The following is a 22,888-nucleotide window of genomic DNA, read 5'->3' on the forward strand; positions in this document are numbered from 1 at the left end:
TGCAAATAGAGGAGGGGAAGAAAGGCCTAGGAGCCCTTGATTTTGAACACATTGATTCATACTGCAGCCTGTGAAAGGTGGGGACGAAGAGACAAGTTTTGCTGTTCAAGAAAGCTGCATGTACTTCTTTCACTGCTGCTTCCTATTACACAGGATTATTGTAAATTTCTGGCACTCTGTTACAATCCTGAGGTATTTTTCATGTAAAAGTCTCAAAGGTAGAAAGGCAGAACATTCCAGTAACCCCACGTAAAATTATCGAAGACCTTTCTAACTATAAGCTGGGAATGAAGCGTAAAATTTAAGCAACATGGGAAGGCTGCTCAGTTGCATCAATGCAGAACTCAAGACCTCCTACTCCCCACTGTCCTACTACATGCAATAAACCAATGCTAACAATGTTACTCCAATTATTTTCAAAGCAAGGACTCTATCTAGTTAGACTTGTAATTACAGCTCAAGTTTATTGCTAAAATTAGGACAGCTTCTAATGGAGTGGCTGTGAAGCCAGAAGGCAGCAAGCACTCCCCTGAGATGCAACTTCATTCCCCTGCCCTCAATCAATGCTGCACAGGCTCTGCATCACACCACTTATCTTACGCATAGCAGAAATAGCAACTTTAATCCACAGACACTAATTCTTTGGAGCATATCCAGATGTACTCAACTGGCTGTTCTTAACCTTCATGGCTTGTCTTTTAATCTTTGTTTAACCTACAATACAGTGGTCTCCAAAATTCTTTGAACATATTAAGAAAAAGAATAAATTGAACATGCACACCAAACATATGCATATAGTTATATACAGACATTGCTTCACAAACTACTTATTATATATTTATGTGTTTATTTTTTCAAATATACCTGCTAGATAACATGCTACTGACCTGTGCCACCTGTCACTAGCCACCTGTCAGCAAAGAAAAGCCCTGCAAATTCAGAACACTTGATGTCTTCTAAAAGCAAAAAGGCATTTGACAACTATTTTAACCATTTTGCCATGACATAACTACTGAGCTGTGGTGTGTACAGATTTTCACAATCACTCCCCATCTCATTACAAACTACAATCTATTTAAAAGTCTTGTTTTCATAAAGTCAACCCCACTGATCTGCCACCCTACAGCACTTTGTGCATTTCTGGGCTGCACTGTGCTCCTAAGTAGTTCTTAAAGTATTGCCAGAATGTGGCAAGCTCCTTTAGCTGAGACATCTTAGAAATATTTCTATTTCCATGCTACTATATACCAAGCTTCCCACACTGCTCAGCTTCTTCTAATACCTGTTTTTTCAAGTCTTTGGCAATGTCTTCTCTGTCTCCTCCAAAGGAAAGCATTTTAGTTTGCTACCATATGTTTTTTTTCATATTACTTCAGCCATTTTTCCACAGCAGGAAGAACAAGCGTTTACCCAGTGTTATCTTTTGTTCGTATTTTGCTTTTACATAACAAAGTTCAAGAGAGGCTTCTAAAAATTTAAGTACTGAATTGAGTGTCATTAGACTTCATTGATTAGATCCAATTAGACTGTCACTGTTTTTATCTGATTCAAGAGCTCATGCTAATAAGCATGTGTAAGCTCTGACATCCTGACTGTTCATTTATGCTCCTACTTCTAGTATTACCTGAAATCCACAGGTTTTTGAGGGATTGAACTATTACATGCTTGTTTCATAAGCTTAATTTCATTAGTTTAATTAGTTTAATTAAAACTAGACAATATAATACATAAATCCACTTAAGTAGGCACAAGTGCGCTGCAACATATGAAAGTGAATGAACTAGTGAGGATGCCCTTCCACAGTGTGAAACATCCTGTTTTGTAAGACACTTTTGTAGGCTCTACGTGACACGAGACCCTCTGACATACAGACTAAGTGAGGGCACCACTTTCAATAAAATACAATACTAAAGATTTATTTCAGTGTGGGGAGCTTTCTTTTGCTGGTGGATTTTTTAAGCAAAAAATAAATATAAATTATAATACTTTTCTTCTGCACCACAGTAGATCTATCTTGCTCAACTCCTGGGGCACATGCACCACTGCTGTAACACATGGACTGTCCTGGTATAAGAGGCCACCTCCAATCTGTGACATCAAGACTTGTCTACTGGAGCAATGCTGAGGCACAGCAAACAGCATCAATCAGCAAAAGAGATCAGCAATCTCTTACAGCCCCACGTCTAAAGACTTTGTCAACACCATCCACATCCATAAACTGTCATGGCATACTGCAGAAATGACTTTTTTCCCCTGGTCTAAATACAACAGAAAGAAGCAGAAATGAAAAAATGCTAAGTTGAAGGGGCACAAGAGAGAGGACATGGTACTGTCCAAGTACTGGACCAAGTACTGGAATTTATTCAGCTTGAGTTTATCTGCACTACACTTAAGCAGTATCACCAGCAAGAATGTTATCTTCTAGCTGCAGAGCCACTGAATCAGACTAGCACTAGAATCCTGTGCCCAATTTTTTGGCACCACACTACAAGAAAGATCTTGAGGTGCTGGAGCATGTCCAGAGGGGGCAACAGAGCTGATGAAGGGTCTGAAGTACAAGTGCTATGAGGAGCTGCTGAAGAGCTGGGGGATGCTTAGCCTGGAGAAAAGGAGTCTCTCTACAATTACCTGAAATGAGGGTATAGCAAGGTGGAGGTCAGTCTCTTCTACAACATACCCAGTAACAGGACAAGAGAAAATAGACTCCAGTTGAACCAGGGCAGGTCTTGATTGGCTACCAGGAAAAATTTATTCACTTAAAGAGCTGTCAGGCTGCCCAGGAGTCACCATCTCTGGAGGTATTTCAAAGATGTGTAGGTGTAGTGCTTAAGGACATGGTTTATTACTGGATGTGGCAGTGGTGGGTTAATGGTTGCACTTCATGATCTTACAGATCTTTTCTAATCTAAATGACTCTATATCTGTTTGGGGAGAAGAAGAGAGAGAAAGAAAGGGTAACTCATATTTTACTATGCTGATTTCTATCAAGCACTCAAGACAATCCTATTTAAAGTTACTAGAATGGACAGAGCCTGCAATGACTAACAGGCTTGTTGCCCTGTCACTTAAAATAGTCAAGAGACATTTGAAGCTTACTCTAGGGCAAACCACCACATGCAAATCTTCCCACAGCCACTTGATACATACCATGCTACACAACACAGCCCCAGCATGACATTGTCATCACAGCCATCTAAAAGCTACTTCTAACACAGGCCACCTGCAAGTACATTTGTATTAGTTCTCTTCTAGTGAAAATAAGTGCAGCATGTTGTTTCATTTAATCTTACAAACATCGTTCCATTTTCTCAGAAAAGCATGGGCAAATACTCTTCCATCACCTCCTGATGCTGCTAACTCCAGCTTTAGAGAACTAAATCATAGTGCAGAAGGTGTATGTTTTATGCACGTGTGCTATCAACCACATACAACTGTGTGTGGGAAAGGGAGCAGAATAACTAAACTTTACCATCACAGAAACCAAGTGACATTAATAAAGGGAACCAGAAGTTATTCCCTTTTTCCACCTTCCAAATTTCAGTAATCTGCATTTAGTGGCCTGCATCTAACTCTCCTTGAAAGTCCAAAGTAACACCCATGCTGCATTTGTGCACAGCTGACTGTGCTAGAAGTGCAAACTACTTCTAAGAAGGTAAGCCATGTGATCCAACAGCAGAGAAAAGCTTATGGAGCTCAACAGAAAAAAAAAAATCACAAATTCTTCTCTTCTACTGTGTCCCACTTAGTCACAGCAGCAGCTGAAATTATTGAGAACCTCACCAAGGAGCTGCTAGTAGATGAAACAGCAGTTAAGTAACAGGGAGAACTACAAGCAAATATATAATCTCAAAAGCAGCATATAGGTTAATAGTTGCATGCTGGCAAGCGTTCATCATCCTCATGAAGCCCATTATCACTAAAAAGCTCTATCTGTGTACAAAAAAAGTGAAATCCAAGTTTTAGGTAACTTTCCCCCTATCACCCAAACCTATGGTTTTCTCATCTCAACTTTGTGCCCAGTATAATGCTGGTTCTTCATGATCAACGAGCTTTCCTAAAGACAGTGAAGAACAGTGGTGTGGTGCTGTCTTAAGGAATGTTCTAGATACCCTTCTCAACATTTTTCAATACACTCAAGTGCCTCAGTCAGTATCATCACTTCCAGTGTGGACACGCTCCAGACAGTAGTGAATTTGGACCCCTGGGAAGTCAGAATGTATCAAGGTAACAATCCTTCTGACTTAAACAGGATTATTAAAGTATAGAAGATTTAGACTTTCAAGTAAAAGCCTATGGTACACATGCCATAATGTCAACAGTGCCTAAGCGATAAAATATCTGACAATTAAATTAATGGAGAGACACAGGGAGGGAATTCAGGCTCAGGATTTTTCCCCCTGCATCTTAGAACCAGCTGCCCGTTTCCACTAAATGGGTGTATCACAGCACACTGCCCTCAGGTCAGGCAGTAATAGCAATGCAAGCAGGATGAAAACTCAGCTTCTAGGGAGGGTGGGGTCAACTGTGCTGGAAGGAGGTGAGGAAGAGTTGAGTTTCCTCTTTTTTTTACAACTAGCAGATTTCAGTACTTTCTTTGTAGTAATGTGGCTCCTAAAAACAATACAGAAATTAATCACATATATCTTGACATGGGCAATTACCACATGCTTTTACTTTTCTCTATTAGTGTATAGAGAGAATATAAAACAAACCACTTACTTGAACATGGAAAAAATGTCATCAACCGCCATTAACCCATTTTCTACACCTGTTTCAGTGGACAAGACAAGATATGCCCTTACATTGTAAAATATACACATGCACCATCTCTTTTTAGGTATCACAGCATTTATCTTAAGGAACTTCAAAAACTCTTAAAAATTATCCTGTAGTAAAAATCTCAAGCACAAGAGTATGTATAACCACTGGGGGCAGGAGGGGAGCAGTTTGGCAAACAAGAAGTGGAACAGAATTTCAAACACTCTCTGCGAAAAGGAGAAGACATTCTGGAAAGTGCTATGCCCTCTGATATGAGGGATAGACTCAGAAAATGCATGTAAAGTCTATTAAGAGGTTCATAAAACATGATCTCAATTAAAAATGCTTCCAACAAAAAGAAGCGTGAACTCATTTTCAAAATAAGCTTATGAAATAAATCATGACCCTACAAAACTATATGATGCTTCTAAACTCAACTGATCTGCACTTGGAATTGTTCAAACTACTGATACTCAAAATCATTCCACACAGTCTGTATTCCAAAACACTCCAGTTTTGATACTAAGATTTCACTTACCAAAAACTAAGTGGACAAAAACCTAATTCCAGAGAAGCTAACAGGAAACGCTAATAAAAAGTCAGGCTGCATAAATTAAGACAATAATACATCACATTAACTTTATTTGAGTGGAATATATCCTTGCACTATGGGATTGGAGCATTTAGTAAAGAACTGAACTAGAAAAGCTAGTAGCTTAGGACCCAAAATAAGAGTCTGATCATGCCCTGAAATAGTCTTTCAAACAGAGGTTCTCTCTTGCAAAGAGGACCAAAAAAAAAAAAAAAAACACTAAAAAAAAACTTAAAAAAACCCCCTCAAACAAAACAAAACAAAAAACCAAACAAAAAAACCCACCAAAAAAAAACCCAACCTTACCTTTCTCCCTTTCAATTCTCTCTATTCTTTAGTTCAATGAACCAACAATGAACTAAATAAAACCAAACAGGAAAGTTTATTTTTCACACTTTAATCTATGAACTTTTAAAATGTACACAACAAGAAATTTATTAGCTTATCAGAAACACTAAGTTAAATAAATTCATTTATTAAACTGAAAATTCTTAATCAAATTCTTTAGAGAGGAGGGAAAAGTAGATTTATCAGAACACAGCTTTGCAATAAAGCTATCTTTAACTCTACATTTTATTCTAATTTTCAAACAAAAGCAACTGAATATGGATGCTAAATTCTGACACTGCCTGTACAGATTACAGGCCGCAAGAGCTTCTCAGGCTGGCCCTGAGAAAGTAGTCTGGGAAAGACATGAGAAACAATTAAAACAATCCTCAGGGACACAAAACAACCTTGCAGGTGTTGTTATGTGTTCCTTGTTTTCCTTGCCGGAGAAAGTCAGGGGGGTGGTGAGCCCCACTGACCAATGATGGTAATGTAGCAGTTTACTAACCAATAAGAGTTTCCTTTCTGTACTTTCCACGTATCTGTCTATAAAGCAGGCCTGCAAGTAATAAACTGAAGGATCCTCTTGTTCTGACTCCCTCGAGAGTCTGTGTCGTTCTTCCGGCCGTTCCCAATCGGAACGACAACTGAATACAAATCTCACTAGGAAATTATTCATCATGTAGAAAACCATATTAGAAAAAAGGATAACAGAAGCAAACATCAAAATTAAAGACGCCAATTAAGTATATGAACAAGTGCATGATATATCCTCTGATTAGCTAGAATGAACAACTTTAATACCAAGCTTGTATTTACTGTATGCAAATCTGTATGCAGAGTTCTCATTCATCAGTTTCCACTGTTTTGAACAGTAGTGCAAGACAAGAAAAATGCAAAACAATAAACTAAGTAAGCAGAACAATCACAAAGAGTTTAAGAGTTTATTCAAATTTTGAGGCTTCACTTAGTCAATTTAAAACAATGATTAAAACCAAGCAAATAGTTTTTAAACCAGCTGAGTAAAAGGTCAGGTTTTCTGTTTATCTGTGTGTGGTATCACCATTCTCCTCTCAGAGCACCACCAGAATCTCCAAATAACCACTTCCAGGATAAGAAGCCCAAGACAATAATTTCACATGGGCAGAAGGCAAAACAATATAATTCCAAGCATATAAACCTCATTACCACTGAATTTTTAAAACATACAACCTCAAGAGAAACAGGAACACACGTAAGCTCAGTAATTTGTTCTAAGACCGAACAAACACAAAATAATCCAAACCAAGATATGCTGACCCCAGGACACTGGAAGCATGTTTATCATACACAGGAAAAACCCTCACATGGATAGTTTCAAGGTTTTGCTTTCAGAAATATCACTCACAGCTCTTACGAGAAGTCTAAATATCAGTGGCTCAATCCAGCAATGTTTGTCTCAAGATTTTATCTTTGGTTTGTCAAAAGCATCACACCACAGATCTTAACCATCTTTAAATTACTAAAATGGGTCCAAGAACTAAATATAGAAAGTTCTGTACCACTGCACTAACACAGCCTCATTTCCTCATACATATGACTTGTGGTTGGATTTATTACAATAAAATGCAGACTATGATCAAAGCTTCTTACAGACATATTATCACCTTGTTCTCTTCTCACACTGCAGCCCTTTGATGAAATTGATATATTTTCTAAAGTTAAAAAACCCCAAACACTAAAGAACAAAACCACTTAGAAACAAAATCACAAGGGATAAATCTCAACTTAGTCCACAGTCTTCTCTCAGAGTCACCCAAGAAAAGGCTGTATTGTACAACACCATTCACATCAACTGTGTCAGAAGCCATTTGAAGAGGAGATGAATCATCCAACAACAGCCAGCTTCTGACTCTACAGAGAGTTCAGGTTGAAGCTGCACAAATTAAATGTGCCCCAAGTTGCGAAATGGCCAATAATAACAGAAAAGTGACTAAATTACAAGAATTACAGGATGGACTGGGAGAAAAGGAGAAATATAGGCAGTGGGACTTTTAAAGCTTTAACTCTCTAGAAATCCATTTAGAAACTAGATACCATGTGCAATCCTATGGCATTGCTGCACAAATATAGATAGGTAGCCATCTCCAGGCTACCCCACTCTAGGTAGAGAAGTCCAGTGCCTGACCTGACAGACACAGGGAACCCCTCAGCACAGGGCTGACTCACCTTGCAGCAGCTCTGACATATCCCTGACCACATGATAAAGCCCCTCTCAGTCATTATAAAGACAGAGCCCACACGACACGAGCCCTGCCTGACTCACCATTACCCAGGCTGGCAACAGCCTGCCTCAGTTAAAGGGAGCTCTTGTTCTGCTCTCAGCAGCACAGCAAACATTGCCACATCATAGAAGACTCTTTCTTGGAGCATAAGTATGCTGAAGCCCTGTCTACAGCTACACAGTGTTTTGTAAAGGTTAGGTAGTGTAGTAGCCCAACCTACTACCAGGAAGATTTATTCCTTTTGGAGAGAGAGATATCTGCAGTTTCTGAAGCAAGCAGAGAGGGAAACCAGTGTGCTCTGACTGCTACACATTTTGTTCTGAAGTCTTTTTTGCTTCCTGTTTTAAATGGACACCGTCAGGTAACAAAGCCACAGTGTGTCCTAATTTAATTAGAAGCAAAGTTTGCTTACTCTATACTGTTTTATGCAACACAGAGTTGCTTGCATCAGAGATTACCAGCAGTAATGTGAACTGAGAAGAGGTAAAATTTTAAGGAGGGATTGACTTCATGGAGAATGGGGAGGAAGGAGACAAGTATAAACAAACCACCTATTAACTAACCATGGAGGTTAAAATTAGTCATAATGAAAAATCAAACTGTTGTCAGAGCTCCACTCACAGCACCCACAAAAATTGCCTCCTCACAATGCAGGGATTTAGAAACAGAACAGGAAGCAGCAGTCCAACCAGACACTGAAGAATCTTGCTCTCTCCGCCATTTCTACTAAACTTGTCAATTGCACAAGCCCTCCCACTGATACAGAACTTCAATGTTTACTTCTTGATACTCACCTAATGTGGAAGTTTACTGAAAAGGCAAGCAAGAAATTTTTTCCCTGCTCAACTTCTTCAATCCAAACATAAGGGTGTAAATCCATACTGCCTCTTACCGTAATAGGAACCTAGTACATGCTGTGGACTTCCAGAGAAAAACTTCAGAGATTTAGTTCAGTGTTGCAGAGGTTAAAAGGTGCTCTAAGGAAGGAAACTCGTTTTTCCTGGATTTCTACAATTGACTTTATCTGTGCAACTCCTCCCACTGTATCCCACATCTTTCTTGTTACGTTTTTGTTCATTTCCAACATTAAAAGGGTAGGTGTCAACATTTAAAAAATATGCCCTTTATTTGACTGTTCTTTCTTCCATGACTTTTTTAGGCTAATCCTGAGTGCTTGAGAACCCATGCAGCCATTTTGCATATAGGCATAATTCACCAGAATTACCTACACGAAACTGAGGTAGTTCCAAATTCACACTATGAGGTGCTACAAAGTTCTGCTGCTTTAACTAATGCTGGATGAACAAGGATACTCTATTAAATCCATAGCTTTCTCCCATTTCTGAAAATGTGAACAAGAAATTAAGTGGGGAACCTAACTTCTGTCTTGAAATAGATAGGACTGTGGCTTTTCTGGACATTTGCCTAAGTGGCTCCTGCAAAAATTTTACTCCCAGCAACATTCAAGAGCATCTTTAAAGAAGGTTTCAGATTGCATAAACAACCAATAGTTCAACCAAAGGTAGTAATATAGTATGGATCAACATAATTTCTAGAAAGACACCAAATTAAAAAGGGGACTGAGAAAGATCTATGGCATAAAGTATCAATGCATTTTAAGTAATTCACCTCTATATTGTTACTTGCCCTGCAGAAGCAGCCTGGACACACATTTTAAAATTAAAATTTAAATCTACACTGCTATTGTCATAGCTACCTGCACAAAGTGCTAACATAAGAGTGGGAGGCTGAGGGAACACGGCATAAGGGAACAGTCATAGCAGCAGTGAGTGCCCTCTCCAAACTCAGCTAGACAAGCTCCACTCTGCTGGACTTTTTTCTGCCAGTAACTTTGGTAGAATACTGAATACTCTTGGTATCTTAGCTAATATGAAAATAATCATCATGCAGGACAAAGACTGTGGAACCATGATAGCACAGAGGCTTCTCTGCAATGGCAGAGACAGGTTTACAGACGTAACACGATATTTTCATTCCATGCTAAACCACAGAGGGAAAGAAACCAAAAGAATTGCCTGACACTGAGGTAAACACCTCCAACATCTTCATGTTTAAGTTAGGTAGTCAACACAACACAAGGGGTCTTATAACAACAGGGTTATTTCATCAGTTTCCACACACACATTATACACCCACACCTCACCAAGGGTTTTATCTGCTTCCCAATAAGGACAGTGCAGACTCTGGAGTGCACCAGGAGTTGCTCTCAAATACACTGCTGAGAATGCACTGGCAATTACTCACTCCTCTGCACCATGAAAGTGTCAGTGTGAAGTACAAGTAAATTAGTCCTGCTCCACAAAAGCTCACTAATGAAGCAGATTTGATCAGTACCATAGGAAACAAAAATCAAAGCAAGCAAAGCAGCACAAACAAGGTTTCAAAAAAAGCAGAATGATTCATATTATTATCAGTAATACTAGCAGCCCAGTCAAACAGTATTTTGGGTCGATTTGGTATCACTCTTTTACATACCAGTTGAAGGTATCTGATCATCAGAGTTCTCATTCACCTAATTAGCTGGTGGACATGCTGAAAAGAGTAGAAAGCAGTAGATAGGTAGCAGTACTTGAGAAACATTTATAAAGAAACCGAAAGCAAATGAAGGAGAAGATTACTGATCTTTTTCTCCTCCCAAGTCAAAAATTGACAAGAGTCTTCCTTTCCCCCACTCAAAAAGGAAATGTAATTTCACTGCCCACAGAGGTAGTTTTAATTAGAATCTCTGGAACAGTGCAATGTCTGTAGAGTTACAAGGGGAAGGAGAGATTCCTGTTTGTACATAAGGTCTGATACTGTGTGACATGCAGTGAAAAAAATACTACCTGCTTAGAAAGCACATATTCTGTTAGTTCAAAGTTTAAAACTTGGAGACAATGTAATTGTTTAATTCACAGAAATCACTGAAATGTACAAGTAGATGAACTCTTTCTAAGAGAAAGCATAGGCCCCAATTCAGCCAAGGGCTTGATTTAGATTTTCCCAAAATGGGCACACAAGCTCAAGCATGTCACTGACTTACAGCCTAGAGTGATCACAAGAGTTCCAATTTCAAGCTTTTCTTTATAAGCCAGCCAAGTTTAAAAACCATGAACTAAGACTCCATAATGCCTTTAAGTTTGAAACTACACAGACCATACCATCTAAGATTTTCAACAGCATACATTTTTGCCCTAATTCTGCTCCAACCAAAGCACTTGGAGAAACAGCTTCAACCTAAAACCAACGTACTTAAAATATACACACATGGTCCTTTACCTTTAACAACAAAGGCTTCAGTTACCAAACGCAGCACATACAGAGGTTCATCTTTGGTTGAAAGGTCATCAATCCCTGCTTTTGCATACATGCTGATGGCATCTCTGTAGCATCCCTCCACATAATGAAGCTTTCCTAGGATCAGCATAGCTTCTGTCATATACTTCGGCTGAAATGGAGCAGGGAGAGAAAAAGCGTTTACAGGGGGAAATACCAGACAGGAAGACTGAAGTACTCCACAGCAAATTAGGCAGGCTTAGAATGCTTTCCTCTCACAACTACAAGGGCTAAGCTCATGAGAGCAGTAGGCAATGAAGGTCAGTCAATCACTTTGGAGCTCAGTTTTTAAATACAGTTTCTAACCCAACTTTTTGGTCTCAGCTCACCTGCTCTATTGATTCACCAGCCACAAAGAGCACATAAATGGCTGGCATTGTCAGAATTACCTACACACAAACTAAGAAAAATCCCTGCTTTTAAACTAGACAGTAAACATCACTTTTTAGACAAGCACTCTTCTCTCCTCTATATATTTAATAAAAGGGTGAGAAAACACCCAAGTTTTCTTTAGTTGTCAAAGAATTTTCATACACAAGTGATAAAATGGAAGAAGGCACACCTGCTATTTCTAAGATTCGTTTTATTTAAGGATTGAAAACAAATGTAACAGAACTTCAGTAAAACACATTTGTTCAGACCCTTGGGAAAGCATGAAAAGGTTCCTAAGCCTTCATACTCATTTTTTTTAATACACGCAATCAACACAGCAATAGTAGCTAAGTCACCACTAGCAGAGAAACAGTAATAGCAATTCATGCAGCCAAACTGAACACAAGAAATTGGAAGAATTCAGTAGTTCTGACTGTTAGTGGGGCTGAACTATAAAGAAACAAGGTTGGACAGACTCCCCTTCCTTACTCCCTCCATTTTATGCTCTAAATAGACTGACCTTGCTCATTGGAAATTAACATGGTCAAAGTATAATATACATTTCCAAGCTAACTAAACTAGCCTGGCAATTTCAGGACCAAAAGTAATAAAAAGTCTATGAGTGTTGTAATTCATTTACATCTAAACAGTTATCCAACTGTGTGTCAAAGGACACCAACGCAGCAGTATGCCATCAAAGGAGAGTATTAAAATCTTCCTGAAACTCTGCAACTGAGTTGACAAGCAGCTACCAGCCACACATCCAGATCACAAAACAAAATAAAAGCATTACTTGTCTAATAGATACCGAAGGCAGTGCAAGGCTGTAGTCCTCCCAGCACAACCCTAAGTTCCTGACAGCAGCTTGTGACACATTTTTCTCCAATCACGGACTAACCAGTTGTGCACAATTCCCTCAGATCTGGAGCAGCAGTAGATCACTCTGCTGTGCTGGCCTGACAGCATCCTTATTTTTATTTTTTTTTTGTCCTTGAAGCACAAAATTTCTTTGCATATGAAAAAGCAAGTCTCACAATATAAAATCTTGCCTAGGGGAATTACCAGTCTCTTAGTATCACCTACAATACAGCACTGTACATCCATGGACATGAACAGGCAACACCCACACCCTGTATCAGACTAACAATCATATGAAAAAAGTATCCAGTTGGCAGTAATTATGACAATAGAGCCCACTTACTCTTAGTTTCCCTCTGCTTAAGATACTGGTCAGATACTGTTTAGCTTCACTCAGTTTGGGCTCACTCTTCTCTGACAGTGGAATTGAGTCCTTCAGTTTGGCAAAGTTTTCCTTCAAACATTCCTCCAGCAGAGCTTCTGCAAGCAACAAACTCCCATGGTCCTCTGAAAGCACACACCAAACAATAAGAAATATTGCTTACTGCCATACTGATGATAAACAGAATTACAAAAACAAAACAACACACCTTTGAGACAACTCATGAGGGGATAAGGAAGAACTCAGACAAAAAAAAAAGTTCCATTAACTTCTATCTAGTGGAAAAAGTATGTTTTGTATGGAAAAATGAAACAACACTTTGTTGTAATTTGAAGATTTTCCCTCCTTAATCCTTTAATTTTGGCAGCACAATTCCTTCTTACATTGTCACTAATTGTTAGTAATTATAGTTAATAATTTTCCTCACAAAACTCACTTTCAAAAGTGTAAGACCAAACTTTGCAAACACTTCAGTGGATGCTTTTTATTTACAAAGGTACAAGCATGAAATGAATGCTTTGGAGTACAGAGAAGAGACAGCAGTAACTGCATCAAAAACTTTACAATTTTCCCAAAACTATACAGAAAAAAAATTAAAAGCATAAATTACACACATTCTACACATCAGTTACTGAAGATACAGAAGGACTGATCCTCTGCTGTAATTAACATGCCACATAAAACTCTTTCCACATTAAAATCCATCCCTGTTCACAGCTCCACAGAAGAGACATTCAAACACATGTAGCAGCAATGGATACATCAGGAAGAATCATGCAATGTGGCAACCATGCTGAAAAATCATGTTTCATCTGCCAAAGTACTCGGCATTCTTACATGACAGGCCCATTTCTCCAGTTCCTTCATTCATAACAACAATACCTCCGTCAGCACACTAGTGGGGCAAGCCAGGTAAGGAAATCTTTGAATACCACAGAGCCCAGCCCTATATTTCATATATATTCTATGTTTCAAAGTCTGATATTTGAGAATAAGTGAAACACAGTAGTGTACCTATTTCTGTATTTTCGGTCCAGGAGACACCTTATGCCCACTTTCTACCTATACACCACATACAGCATATAATAATAAACTTTGTGGTGGTTTAGACTTTTTTGTTGTTGTAGCCTAGTGTTCAGCTACATATCAAATTATAACCATAGCTCTTCCTGTTCATTGCAGGTTGCAAGGTCTGTAACTAAACAAAGTACAGGTATGTAAAACGAGAATCATTCAAGCTGTCCCCCCAAACTTGCATGCAATAATTTCTACACACTAAAGTGCTTTCAGGTAGCCATTAACCTCTTAATCAAACTTAAGGAACTAGGTAAGATCATAGACAACTAAGAAATAAATATACAGAACCTCACAAAGCAAATACTACTGTTAAAAAAATCCCATCCAAACACACAATCATTTCTAGAAGAACAAAACCTGCTGAAAGAAGCTCTGTAGCAATAACAAAGCATTACTCTTGCGTAACTAGCAAGTTATGATGACATAGCAGCAAATTAATAACTGATGTTTTTACAGAGATCATACTGTTGTTGTATCTCTTAATTATCAGGAAAGAAACTACTATGAACTCTTCAACTACTAATGTTGCATGGTGATCTCTGCACCTGGGAAAACACAGCTGAAACCTGACTAAAGCTCAAAGGTTGGCCAATGATTCTCAGCACAGGGTTTGATGTAAACACTTGGAAAGCCTCAAAAATAAACATGTAATAAATTACCAACATCTCCCCCATCACGGTTCTCACTGTGAAGTTTAAGGCACGCCAGAAGGATTCAACGCAAGGGACATATTCTGGAAACACTCCCCTAAAGAAGGGGGTTAATTCCCAGAAGTAGCTCCTCTGACTTCAGTGGCAGAATCCTTTGTACCAATACCGTGGGTAGGATCAGGTCCCGTTCACAACTTGCCGACCTCAGACTGAGTTATGCTGCCTCACTTGTTACAAAAGGCTCCATTTAAAAAACAAAAAACAAAAAAACCACAAAACCCAAAACACCAGTAAATCAGTGTGTTGTAACGGAAAAAAAAAAAAAGCTACTATATTTATTATTTATGAAACCTGCTTCACATGTTAAAGCTTTTAAGTAAAGGAGTGCCCCTCGGAAATGGAGAGAGGTAAGACAAGGGCACCCACCCAGGAATAGCGCTGGGCAGGGGGCAAGAAGGAAGCAACATGACACGCATCGAGAGGCTTTAAGAGACCTTTCCAAATGGGGCCGGTCCGGCCGCAGCCCAAACAGGCTGGGTACACCCAGGACGGGCTCGGAGCCGGGCAGCCGCCACCTGCGCCCCGGCGCTGACCGCGGCGGGGGCGGCATCCCGAATCCTCGGCAGCCACCCCTCGCTGCCCGGCGGGCTTGGCAGGAATGACACGAAGAGGAAGCGCAGCGCGATCTTCCCGAGCGCAGCTTCCTGGGCTCCATCCGCCTCTCACAGGCATCCCTCTATCCCTCCTGCTGCGGGGCCGGGACGCAGGCACTAGGGACGGCAGACGACACCCCGCAAGCGGGCGCTGCCCAGCCCCCGCGCGGGAGCCGGGGCGGCCGCAGCTCCCGCCCATGCCACCCCGCCGGCGCGGGGCTGCCGAGACCGAGCGGCGGCAGGGAGCGAGCAGCTGGCCCCACCGCCTCCCCAAGCCCAGCGCGGGTCAGTACTGGCGGCCGCCACGCCCGCCCCCGCAGCCGCCGCTTACCTGCGTCCTGCGCACCCCTCTCCGCCTTCGCTTTGCGCGGGGGCCACGGCGGCAGCAGCTGCTGTGCGAGGTAGCGGAGTCGCCCCCAGTACCCCTCCGCCCGGCACCGCTCGATCTCCGCCTCTAGCTTCACGTGCGAGTGTGAGCCCTTCGCCGCCATCTTAGCGCAGGGACGGACCCGCCCCGCCCCAGGCCGTGGGGAGTCCCCGGCGGCGCCTCCCGGGATCTGCCGCCGGGGCCGTGAATCCGCCAGGTACCGAGGGGCGGGGACGGCCGGCACGCCCTGCCCGAGGGCTGCGGCCAGGAACATCGCATCCGCTGTGGCCGCCACTCCCTGACGCCTCTCGCCTGACGCCCGGGCACGGAGCCGCGTTCCGCACCGGCGGCCGCTGTCCCGGCACCACGGGTGTGGCCTCTCGCTCCCTGTCTAGGCGAGACAGGCCGGAAATGCTGTTCCTCCACCGCCGCCCTCTGAAGTCACGCCAGGGCTCTCTGCATGTTGATCCCCACGGCCACCGCCCCCCCTCCAGCAGCAACTTCGACACGAGACACCAAGGCGGTGCGTGAGGAACGGGCCAAAAGCCATCGCCAGCTCCCCGGGGCCGAGGTTTGCTCGAGGGTAGACCTCGACAGGCCAAAGCAGTGGTTGTGTAGGAGTCGAATATGGAAACAGTGAGATCTGTGGCGTGTGGTGTGAGGGGAAGCACAGAAGACACATAAATTGCAGTGGGCACTGAGGAGAGGCTACAGCAATTCCCACTCGAAGAGCAGGGCAGGACTACGGCAGTCCTTTGTGAATGGGGCGAGAGGGAAGCAACCAGAGCAGGGGCAGCTGGGGACTGACCTAGGAATGGGACACATGCTAGGCCTCACTGCTACCAGCTCCACCACTGCAGTCCTAGGTTCTGCCTAGAGTATCACCAGTTGGATCCCTCCAATGCATCCTCTGGGAGGGAATTATCTGCATCCAAGGCCATGATTGTCAAGACCCCACAAGTGCCCAGAATGGGCCAGGTTGCAAGTGGGTCATCTATCTGGTCCAAGCTCTCCTGCTCAAGCAGGGTCATCCTAGAGCACATGGCACAGGATTGCATCCAGGCAGTTCTTGAATATCCTTATTGATGGAGACTCCACAAGATGTCTCTGGACAATCTGTACCTGTGCTCAGTCACCCACAAAGCAAAGAAGTTCTTGGTCATGTTCAGGTAAAATTTTCTGTGTATCAATTTCTGCCTATTGTCTCTTCTTTTGCTCAGCACCACTGAGTAGAGCCTGGCTCCATCCTCTTGGCACCTCCCTTGTGTACACTGTATATATACACACATATACATACATACATATACACAAACACACACACATATATATGTATACACATATATCTATGCTTGTATACATTTATAAGGTGCCCTCTCAGTTCTCTTCTCGAGGCTGAACTCCTTCAGCCTTTCCTGGTAAGAGATGTTCCAGTCCCTTAATCATCTTGGTTACCCTCCACTGGACCCACTCAGGAGCTCCATTTCTCTTTTGTACTCAGGAGACCAGAACTGGACACACTCCAGATGTGGCCACACCAGGGCTGAGTAGAGGAGCAGGATCACCTCCCTCAACCTGCTGGCAATGCTCTTCCTAATGCAGCCCAGGACAGCCCTGGCCTCCCTGGCCACAGGACACTGCTGGCTCATGCATAGCTTGTCACCTACCGGAGCCCGCAGCCCCCCACGTACACCTGAACGCGCGCGCCCGGCCCCGCGACGGGCGTGGCCTTGCCGCACCTGCGCCGCTGCGAGGGCTCCACGTGGAGCTCCAGGAGCGGTGACGTTACTCGCGGGGCGGGGCGGGGCCGAGCGGAGTGGCCAATGGGCGGTGGAGCGGGCGAGGCAGCGCCGGGTCAGGGGTGATCCCGGGAATGGTGTTCAGCCCGCGTCCAGCCCGGAGCCCGTGGCACACCGGAGACCCGGCCGAGGGTACGTAATCTGGCGGCGGCGGTGGGGCCTCTCCGCCCGCCCCGACAGCTGGTGCTGGAGCGGGGATGCTCAGGCCTGCGGGGGGGGCAGGCAGGCAGGCAGGCAGGCAGGCAGGCAGTGGGCCCAGCCCCATCCCGCTGCATTGGCGCTTCCTCAGGGATCCCTAAGCCGGACTTGGGAGCCTGGCTGGTGGCCAGCGACATGCCGATGGAACCGGGGATAGCTTCAGCTGGGGTGGGAGAAGAAGGGAGCGGAAGCCGCCAGCCCGCGCTTTGGCTGCTCTCAGCAGCGCGCTCGGCCCCTCTGAAGCTCTCTACTGTGTCACCTGCCCGTGAATTGCGTACATGCGTGGCTGCATGACGTCTTCACGGCTGTGCGGCCCTCTAGGCAATTCAGTCTTAATAGAGCCACTAATTAGATGGAGCCGCTTAGATGGTGTAAGCGACCTTTGCTCCCTTAGCTGTGGGGTAAGGTTTGCCTGAGGCAGAGGGCATGCTTGCTTTTTTATCTGGAAAGTATATGAAAACCCAAGCATGGCTAAGGTGTGTGCATCAAAAAAAGACATTATCTGGAAATTACTGGGACTCTCATAAAAACTCTTAATTTGAGTTCTCTTATTCTTTGTTTGCCAAGAGTTTCCATTGCATCGAGTTCTTCTATTCTGAAATTTAATGGGGCTGTTTCTAAGCAGTGTCTAAATTTGCTGAAAGTAGATTGCATTTTTCATCTGTTTTTTTTTGGGGGGGCGGGTATTTTCCTTTTTGTAGGAGATTGCAATGGCCCAAAGGATGTTCAGAACACATTTGCTATTCTGCTTTTCTATGACTGCATTCTTCATCTCTGTCGTAGCTGAGGAACATGTAGGAGAGAGTCAACATTCAAATATTCGCCTTGATAAGAATTTGGTACAAGATAAAGAGTATGTGTTTCATGTTCTAAAAGTGTAAACTTTACTTCTTAATGAATTTTTTATCTCTAAACTGTTACGCAAGTTGCACTTAAGCCTAGAACACCCTGTTTTCTCAGAATGTTGTATGATTAGCTAAAGCCAAATATGAGACATGCTTGCTTGATAAATTTGTAGAGATATGAGGGTCTCTCTTGAGACCCTTCTACTTATGCTTTAAAAAATTTCTTACAGAACTCATGCTTACCCACATCAGCATACTTTAGACAACAGGTAGAGTTTATTTCCTCATTTGCTTCTTTATAAATGCAGAACAGTTCTAGCAGCAAATAAAACTCCCTAGAACACTTAATGGTTGACTGGGAAAGAGCTTCCTCCAGTTCCTGTGCTTTGGAAGACAGCCAAAAAGAGACTTTGGGCTCTGCTTCAGTTGTTTTGATAGCCTTCTAAGTAGGCCAGAAGAAATAGAAATAGCTGTCTAAGGTCTTAGAGGCCTCTACAGTCCCTCCAGCAAACAACCTTTGTGCCCCCTTTATCTTGGTATCAAACTGTAGCTTTTAGTTGTCCAGGGTGCTTTTAGATGTAAAATATTTGATCAAGGACTAAATTTGCTATAAGCAGAGCATTAAATATTAACTGATGGAAATGTTGTGGGTTTTGTTTTTCTTAGACACATCATGGAACACTTGGAAGGTGTTATCGAGAAACCAGAATCTGAGATGTCTCCACAAGAGTTGCAGCTCCATTACTTCAAAATGCATGATTATGATGGCAATAATTTGCTAGATGGGTTAGAACTTGCTACTGCTATCTCACATGTCCACAAAGAGGTTGGTGTAGCTTTGTAAGGGCAGATGTGCTTGGAAACAGTTCTGACTCTAAAAGCAGCACAACAGTTGCAACACATCTTCAGTACAGTTACAGTTTTGCCTGAAAATAAGACTATTTTTCTCCTGATAGTTCTGGTTGAATTTATAAATGTACATTATTACAGTTTTTCATGTCACATTGCAATTTTTAGGAAGTTTCCAGTTTAGTTTTAACTCTAGAATCAGGAAGGGCTCCAGCATGAAAATAATTTTACAGAGGGCTTACTTTGGCAGGTAGGGATGAGGAGAAAGGGAAATCATCCCAAGTGGACCATGAGAATTTGTAAAAATATCATGTGATATGACACTGTTTTCAACTTCAGCCTGATACTGCTGTGTATACATAAACTATAAAAAACGTCTTGCAGAAAATATGTATTAGAGGAGCCTGTTATGGTTTGCCTCTTTCTAAACTCAATTTTTCTTTCCAGTCATTAGGAACACAAAACAAACACATTATCTCATATTGATCTTCTGGAAGTTACAATTCAGAATAGCACAACTTCCTGCTAATAACCCGTGGCAAAAAATACAGGGCCAAGAGCAGAATCATGACTGGCTGTTTCATGTGCAAAGGCACCCCTTTGTGTTCCCATAGGGGGTGTTAGTAAGAATTTTACTGACTTTAAGCTACAATGCTGAATTTTTTCAGTTCTGTGTTACTGCAAAGTGTTTCTGTAGTGTATATAAACTACAGTGTCTATACTACATCAAGACTCTAATTAAGAATACATTTATTAGATGGTTGTCCATCATTATACATTGTGGTATTCAGCTTTTGGATCTTCTGACCAAGAATGTTGATTGCAGAATGCTTGTTCTGAAGTCCAAAGAACTTTGACTTCAAAACTTCCACCTGATGAAATTTGTTTATATAGTTATAAATTATTACATTAAACTTAGTGCCAAATTAGGCACCAAATATGAACAGCTTAGTAAAAAATTAGTTGTCAGTGATCTGTCACGTGTGCCAGTAGATGGGGAAGACTGCTGAACTGTTCACTGTGGTTTTGTTTTTGTAGGAAGGTGGTGAGCATACCCAAGCAATGAAGGAAGAAGAGCTGATTAGTCTAATAGATGATGTCTTGAGAGATGATGACAAGAACAGTGATGGATACATTGACTATGCAGAATTTGCAAAATCTCTGGAATAAGGGTTTGATTCTCCACCTAACCACGTGAAAATGTGAACCAGTATAATGTGATTCATTACTGTCTCATATCAACCTCTGTGCTGTGAGAAGGAGAGGTGTACAGTTCCCGCTGAATTTATTTGAAAGTTGTATGTGCCAAGAGTTTTGCTAACTTGGAGTGAGAGCCATGTTTGACTAAACATAACTATGCATTTGAATCATGAAGCATGGAAGTGTCAATAGTACTCACACGGGATACAGCAGGCAAACTCCTAAGTAGCTCTGTATGAATACTAAATAGAATCATTAGCGTCTAAATTTCAGGTTTTCAGTCATTGGGTTTTATGGTTCTTATTTGCTTACATCTTCTGTTTAAAATTATACCTAGAAAGCAAGACATTATTACTGCATATAGTTGTATTCCAAGGGTAAATGCCTTTACTTTCTCTCTAATTTACAAGGAAATCTGCAGATAAGTAAAAGTGCTTGAAACAGCAGTTGTAGAGGGAAAGCATTTGAGTGTGGGTTATGTTTGAGTTCCACATGACACCATGGGGACTTAATTCTTTGAATAAATTGAGTATTTTAAAATACATGTGCTTCCTAGCATACCCTTACATATAAATATATATACATATGTTTTTCAAATTTTTGTCCTCTTCAAATTTACTTTTTATATCTTCATTTACTGTTTTTTTTTTAAATCTACCTTTCATGTTTTCTTAAGAAAATGGAAGTATTTTTATTACATTTATATGTTGTGTTAATGCTGTATAGCATTTGCTAGAGTAGCTTCTGCTATCTCATTTTGAATTATAGAATGGCCTCAGTTGGAAGGGTCCTTACATGTCATTCAGTTCCAGCATCCTTGCCATAGTCAGGGACACGTTTTCACTAGTCCAGGTTGCTCAGGTGCTCCTCTCCAGGGTTAGGGCATCTACAACTTCTCTGGGCAGCCTGTTCTACTGCATTCCCACACACACAGTAAAGAATTTCTTCCCAACATCTAATCTAAACCTAGCCTCTGTCACTACATACTCTTATAAAGAGTTCCATTCCATCTTTTTTGTAGGCTCCCTTCAGATACTGGATGGCTGCAATTAAGTCATCCCAAAGCCTTCTATTTTCCAGGCTGAGCAATCCCAATTCTCTCAGTCTTTCCTTACAGGAGGGGTGCTCCATCCCTTTAATCATCTTGGTGGCCTGCTCTGGACTCCCTCCAGCTGGTCCATGTCCTTCCTGTGCTGGGTCCCCAGAGCTGGATGCAGGGTTCCAGGTGGGTTTTCAGCAGAGCAGAGGGGCACAATCCCCTCAAGGGCCCTGCTGCCGATGCTGCTTTGGATGCAGCCCAGGACAAGTTTGGCTTTCTGAGCTGTGGGTGCGCATGGCTGGTTCATGTCCAGCCTCTTGTGCACCAGTACCACCAAGTCCTTCTCCCCAGTGCTGCTCTTGATCCCTTCATCCTCCAGCCTGTGTTGATACCAGGGTTGCTCCATCCAGATGCAGCAATTTGCACTTCATCTTGTTAAACCTCATAAGAATTCCTGTACGGCCCACTTCTTGAGCTTGTCTAGGTCCTTCTGGATAGCATCCTATCTTTTAGGAGTGTTTTGAGGGTCACATTAACAGTAAACCAGTTTAATATTAAAGCTTTTGTTCAATTTGGATTTTACAGTATTAGCCAGGAGGAGTGAGCAAGTATTGCTGCCTTATTAAGGTTTAAGTTCATATTCCTTGACACTTAAATAATGGTATTACTTTCAGGAAGTATTTCATAATTTAACAGTTTCAAGCTACTTGAGTGTTTTCAAATTATAATGGCTCTAGAAATGTTTTCACTGTCTTGACTTATTGATTCAATAAGTCAAGCAGTTTAAGGCTATTAGAGCAGTGATGTATTGCTGTGTTATTGATATTTGATGACTGAAATGTAACTGCAATCTTAAATGGCATTCAATGATTATTCATTAATAAAGAATCTAAATGTTAGCCAACTTCTGTAAAATGTATAAAGAGCTATTTTCTATACAAAATTATTCTTATACAAGAGAAACACATTTGTAAAATAAATTGTTTCTTCTCTTTAAATGTTTGTGCAATGAAGCCTGAGGGTTGGATTTTTTTTTCTTGTGCTAATTACTTATTTTGAAACCTTTGTGGCTGGGTTTGCACTGTTTGTACAATAAAATTAAGCTGGGGCTAATAGCATATGCAAGGCTGGAAGTGCTAGTAAGAAATGTACTTCATGTACTGATGTGTTTTTAAGCCCGTTTCTCTTACAGTCATCTTAAAAGGAAAAAGACTTTCAGTTACAGGTTTATTTTTGTTTGTTTGTTTGTTTTTTAATCTCTCCTGAGATTAAAAATTACTGAATGATCTGGAGTTGAATTGGAAAAAAGTGTACGAAATGCTAGT

General features: G+C 41.8%; 2 protein-coding genes across 8 annotated transcripts in view; one reads left to right on the forward strand and one right to left on the reverse strand.

Annotated features, from left to right (window-relative positions):
- Positions 1-15,972, reverse strand: part of TTC7A (tetratricopeptide repeat domain 7A) — a 202,105-nt gene extending 186,133 nt beyond the window's left edge. The window contains exons 1-3 of one of the 6 annotated variants that reach the window (XM_033512563.1): positions 15,601-15,972; positions 12,851-13,014; positions 11,221-11,389 (exon numbers count right to left, since the gene is read on the reverse strand). In XM_033512563.1, coding sequence (XP_033368454.1) covers positions 11,221-11,389; positions 12,851-13,014; positions 15,601-15,910 — 643 coding nt within the window. In that variant the 5' untranslated portion in view covers positions 15,911-15,972. Of the gene's footprint in view, positions 1-10,437; positions 10,470-11,220; positions 11,390-12,850; positions 13,015-15,600 lie in introns of those variants that run through there. The other 5 variants (XM_033512562.1, XM_015620500.3, XM_033512561.1 and 2 more) reach the window with 5 other exon arrangements.
- A 1,473-nt stretch (positions 15,973-17,445) lies between these two features.
- Positions 17,446-22,576, forward strand: MCFD2 (multiple coagulation factor deficiency 2, ER cargo receptor complex subunit). 2 transcript variants are annotated; one of them, XM_015620504.2, is made up of 4 exons: positions 17,452-17,564; positions 18,332-18,483; positions 19,142-19,301; positions 20,363-22,576. In XM_015620504.2, exons 2-4 carry the CDS (start codon positions 18,341-18,343, stop codon positions 20,492-20,494), a joined length of 435 nt encoding a protein of 144 aa, XP_015475990.1. In that variant the 5' UTR covers positions 17,452-17,564; positions 18,332-18,340; the 3' UTR covers positions 20,495-22,576. The 2 variants fall into 2 exon arrangements, with proteins under 2 accessions (XP_015475989.1, XP_015475990.1); XM_015620503.2 differs by lacking the exon at positions 18,332-18,483 and having other exon boundaries at positions 17,446-17,564.
- Positions 22,577-22,888: the final 312 nt, after the last annotated feature.

The sequence above is a fragment of the Parus major genome, chromosome 3, assembly GCF_001522545.3.
Source record: "Parus major isolate Abel chromosome 3, Parus_major1.1, whole genome shotgun sequence".
NCBI lineage: Eukaryota > Metazoa > Chordata > Aves > Passeriformes > Paridae > Parus > Parus major.

Excerpts from the sequence above, each read along its gene's own strand:
- MCFD2 (XM_015620504.2), top strand. The coding sequence starts at position 18,341 with ATGGCCCAAAGGATGTTCAGAACACATTTGCTATTCTGCTTTTCTATG. Across the intron at positions 18,484-19,141 it reads AATTTGGTACAAGATAAAGA|ACACATCATGGAACACTTGG; the intron begins GTATGTGTTTCA and ends TGTTTTTCTTAG. Across the intron at positions 19,302-20,362 it reads TCTCACATGTCCACAAAGAG|GAAGGTGGTGAGCATACCCA; the intron begins GTTGGTGTAGCT and ends TTGTTTTTGTAG.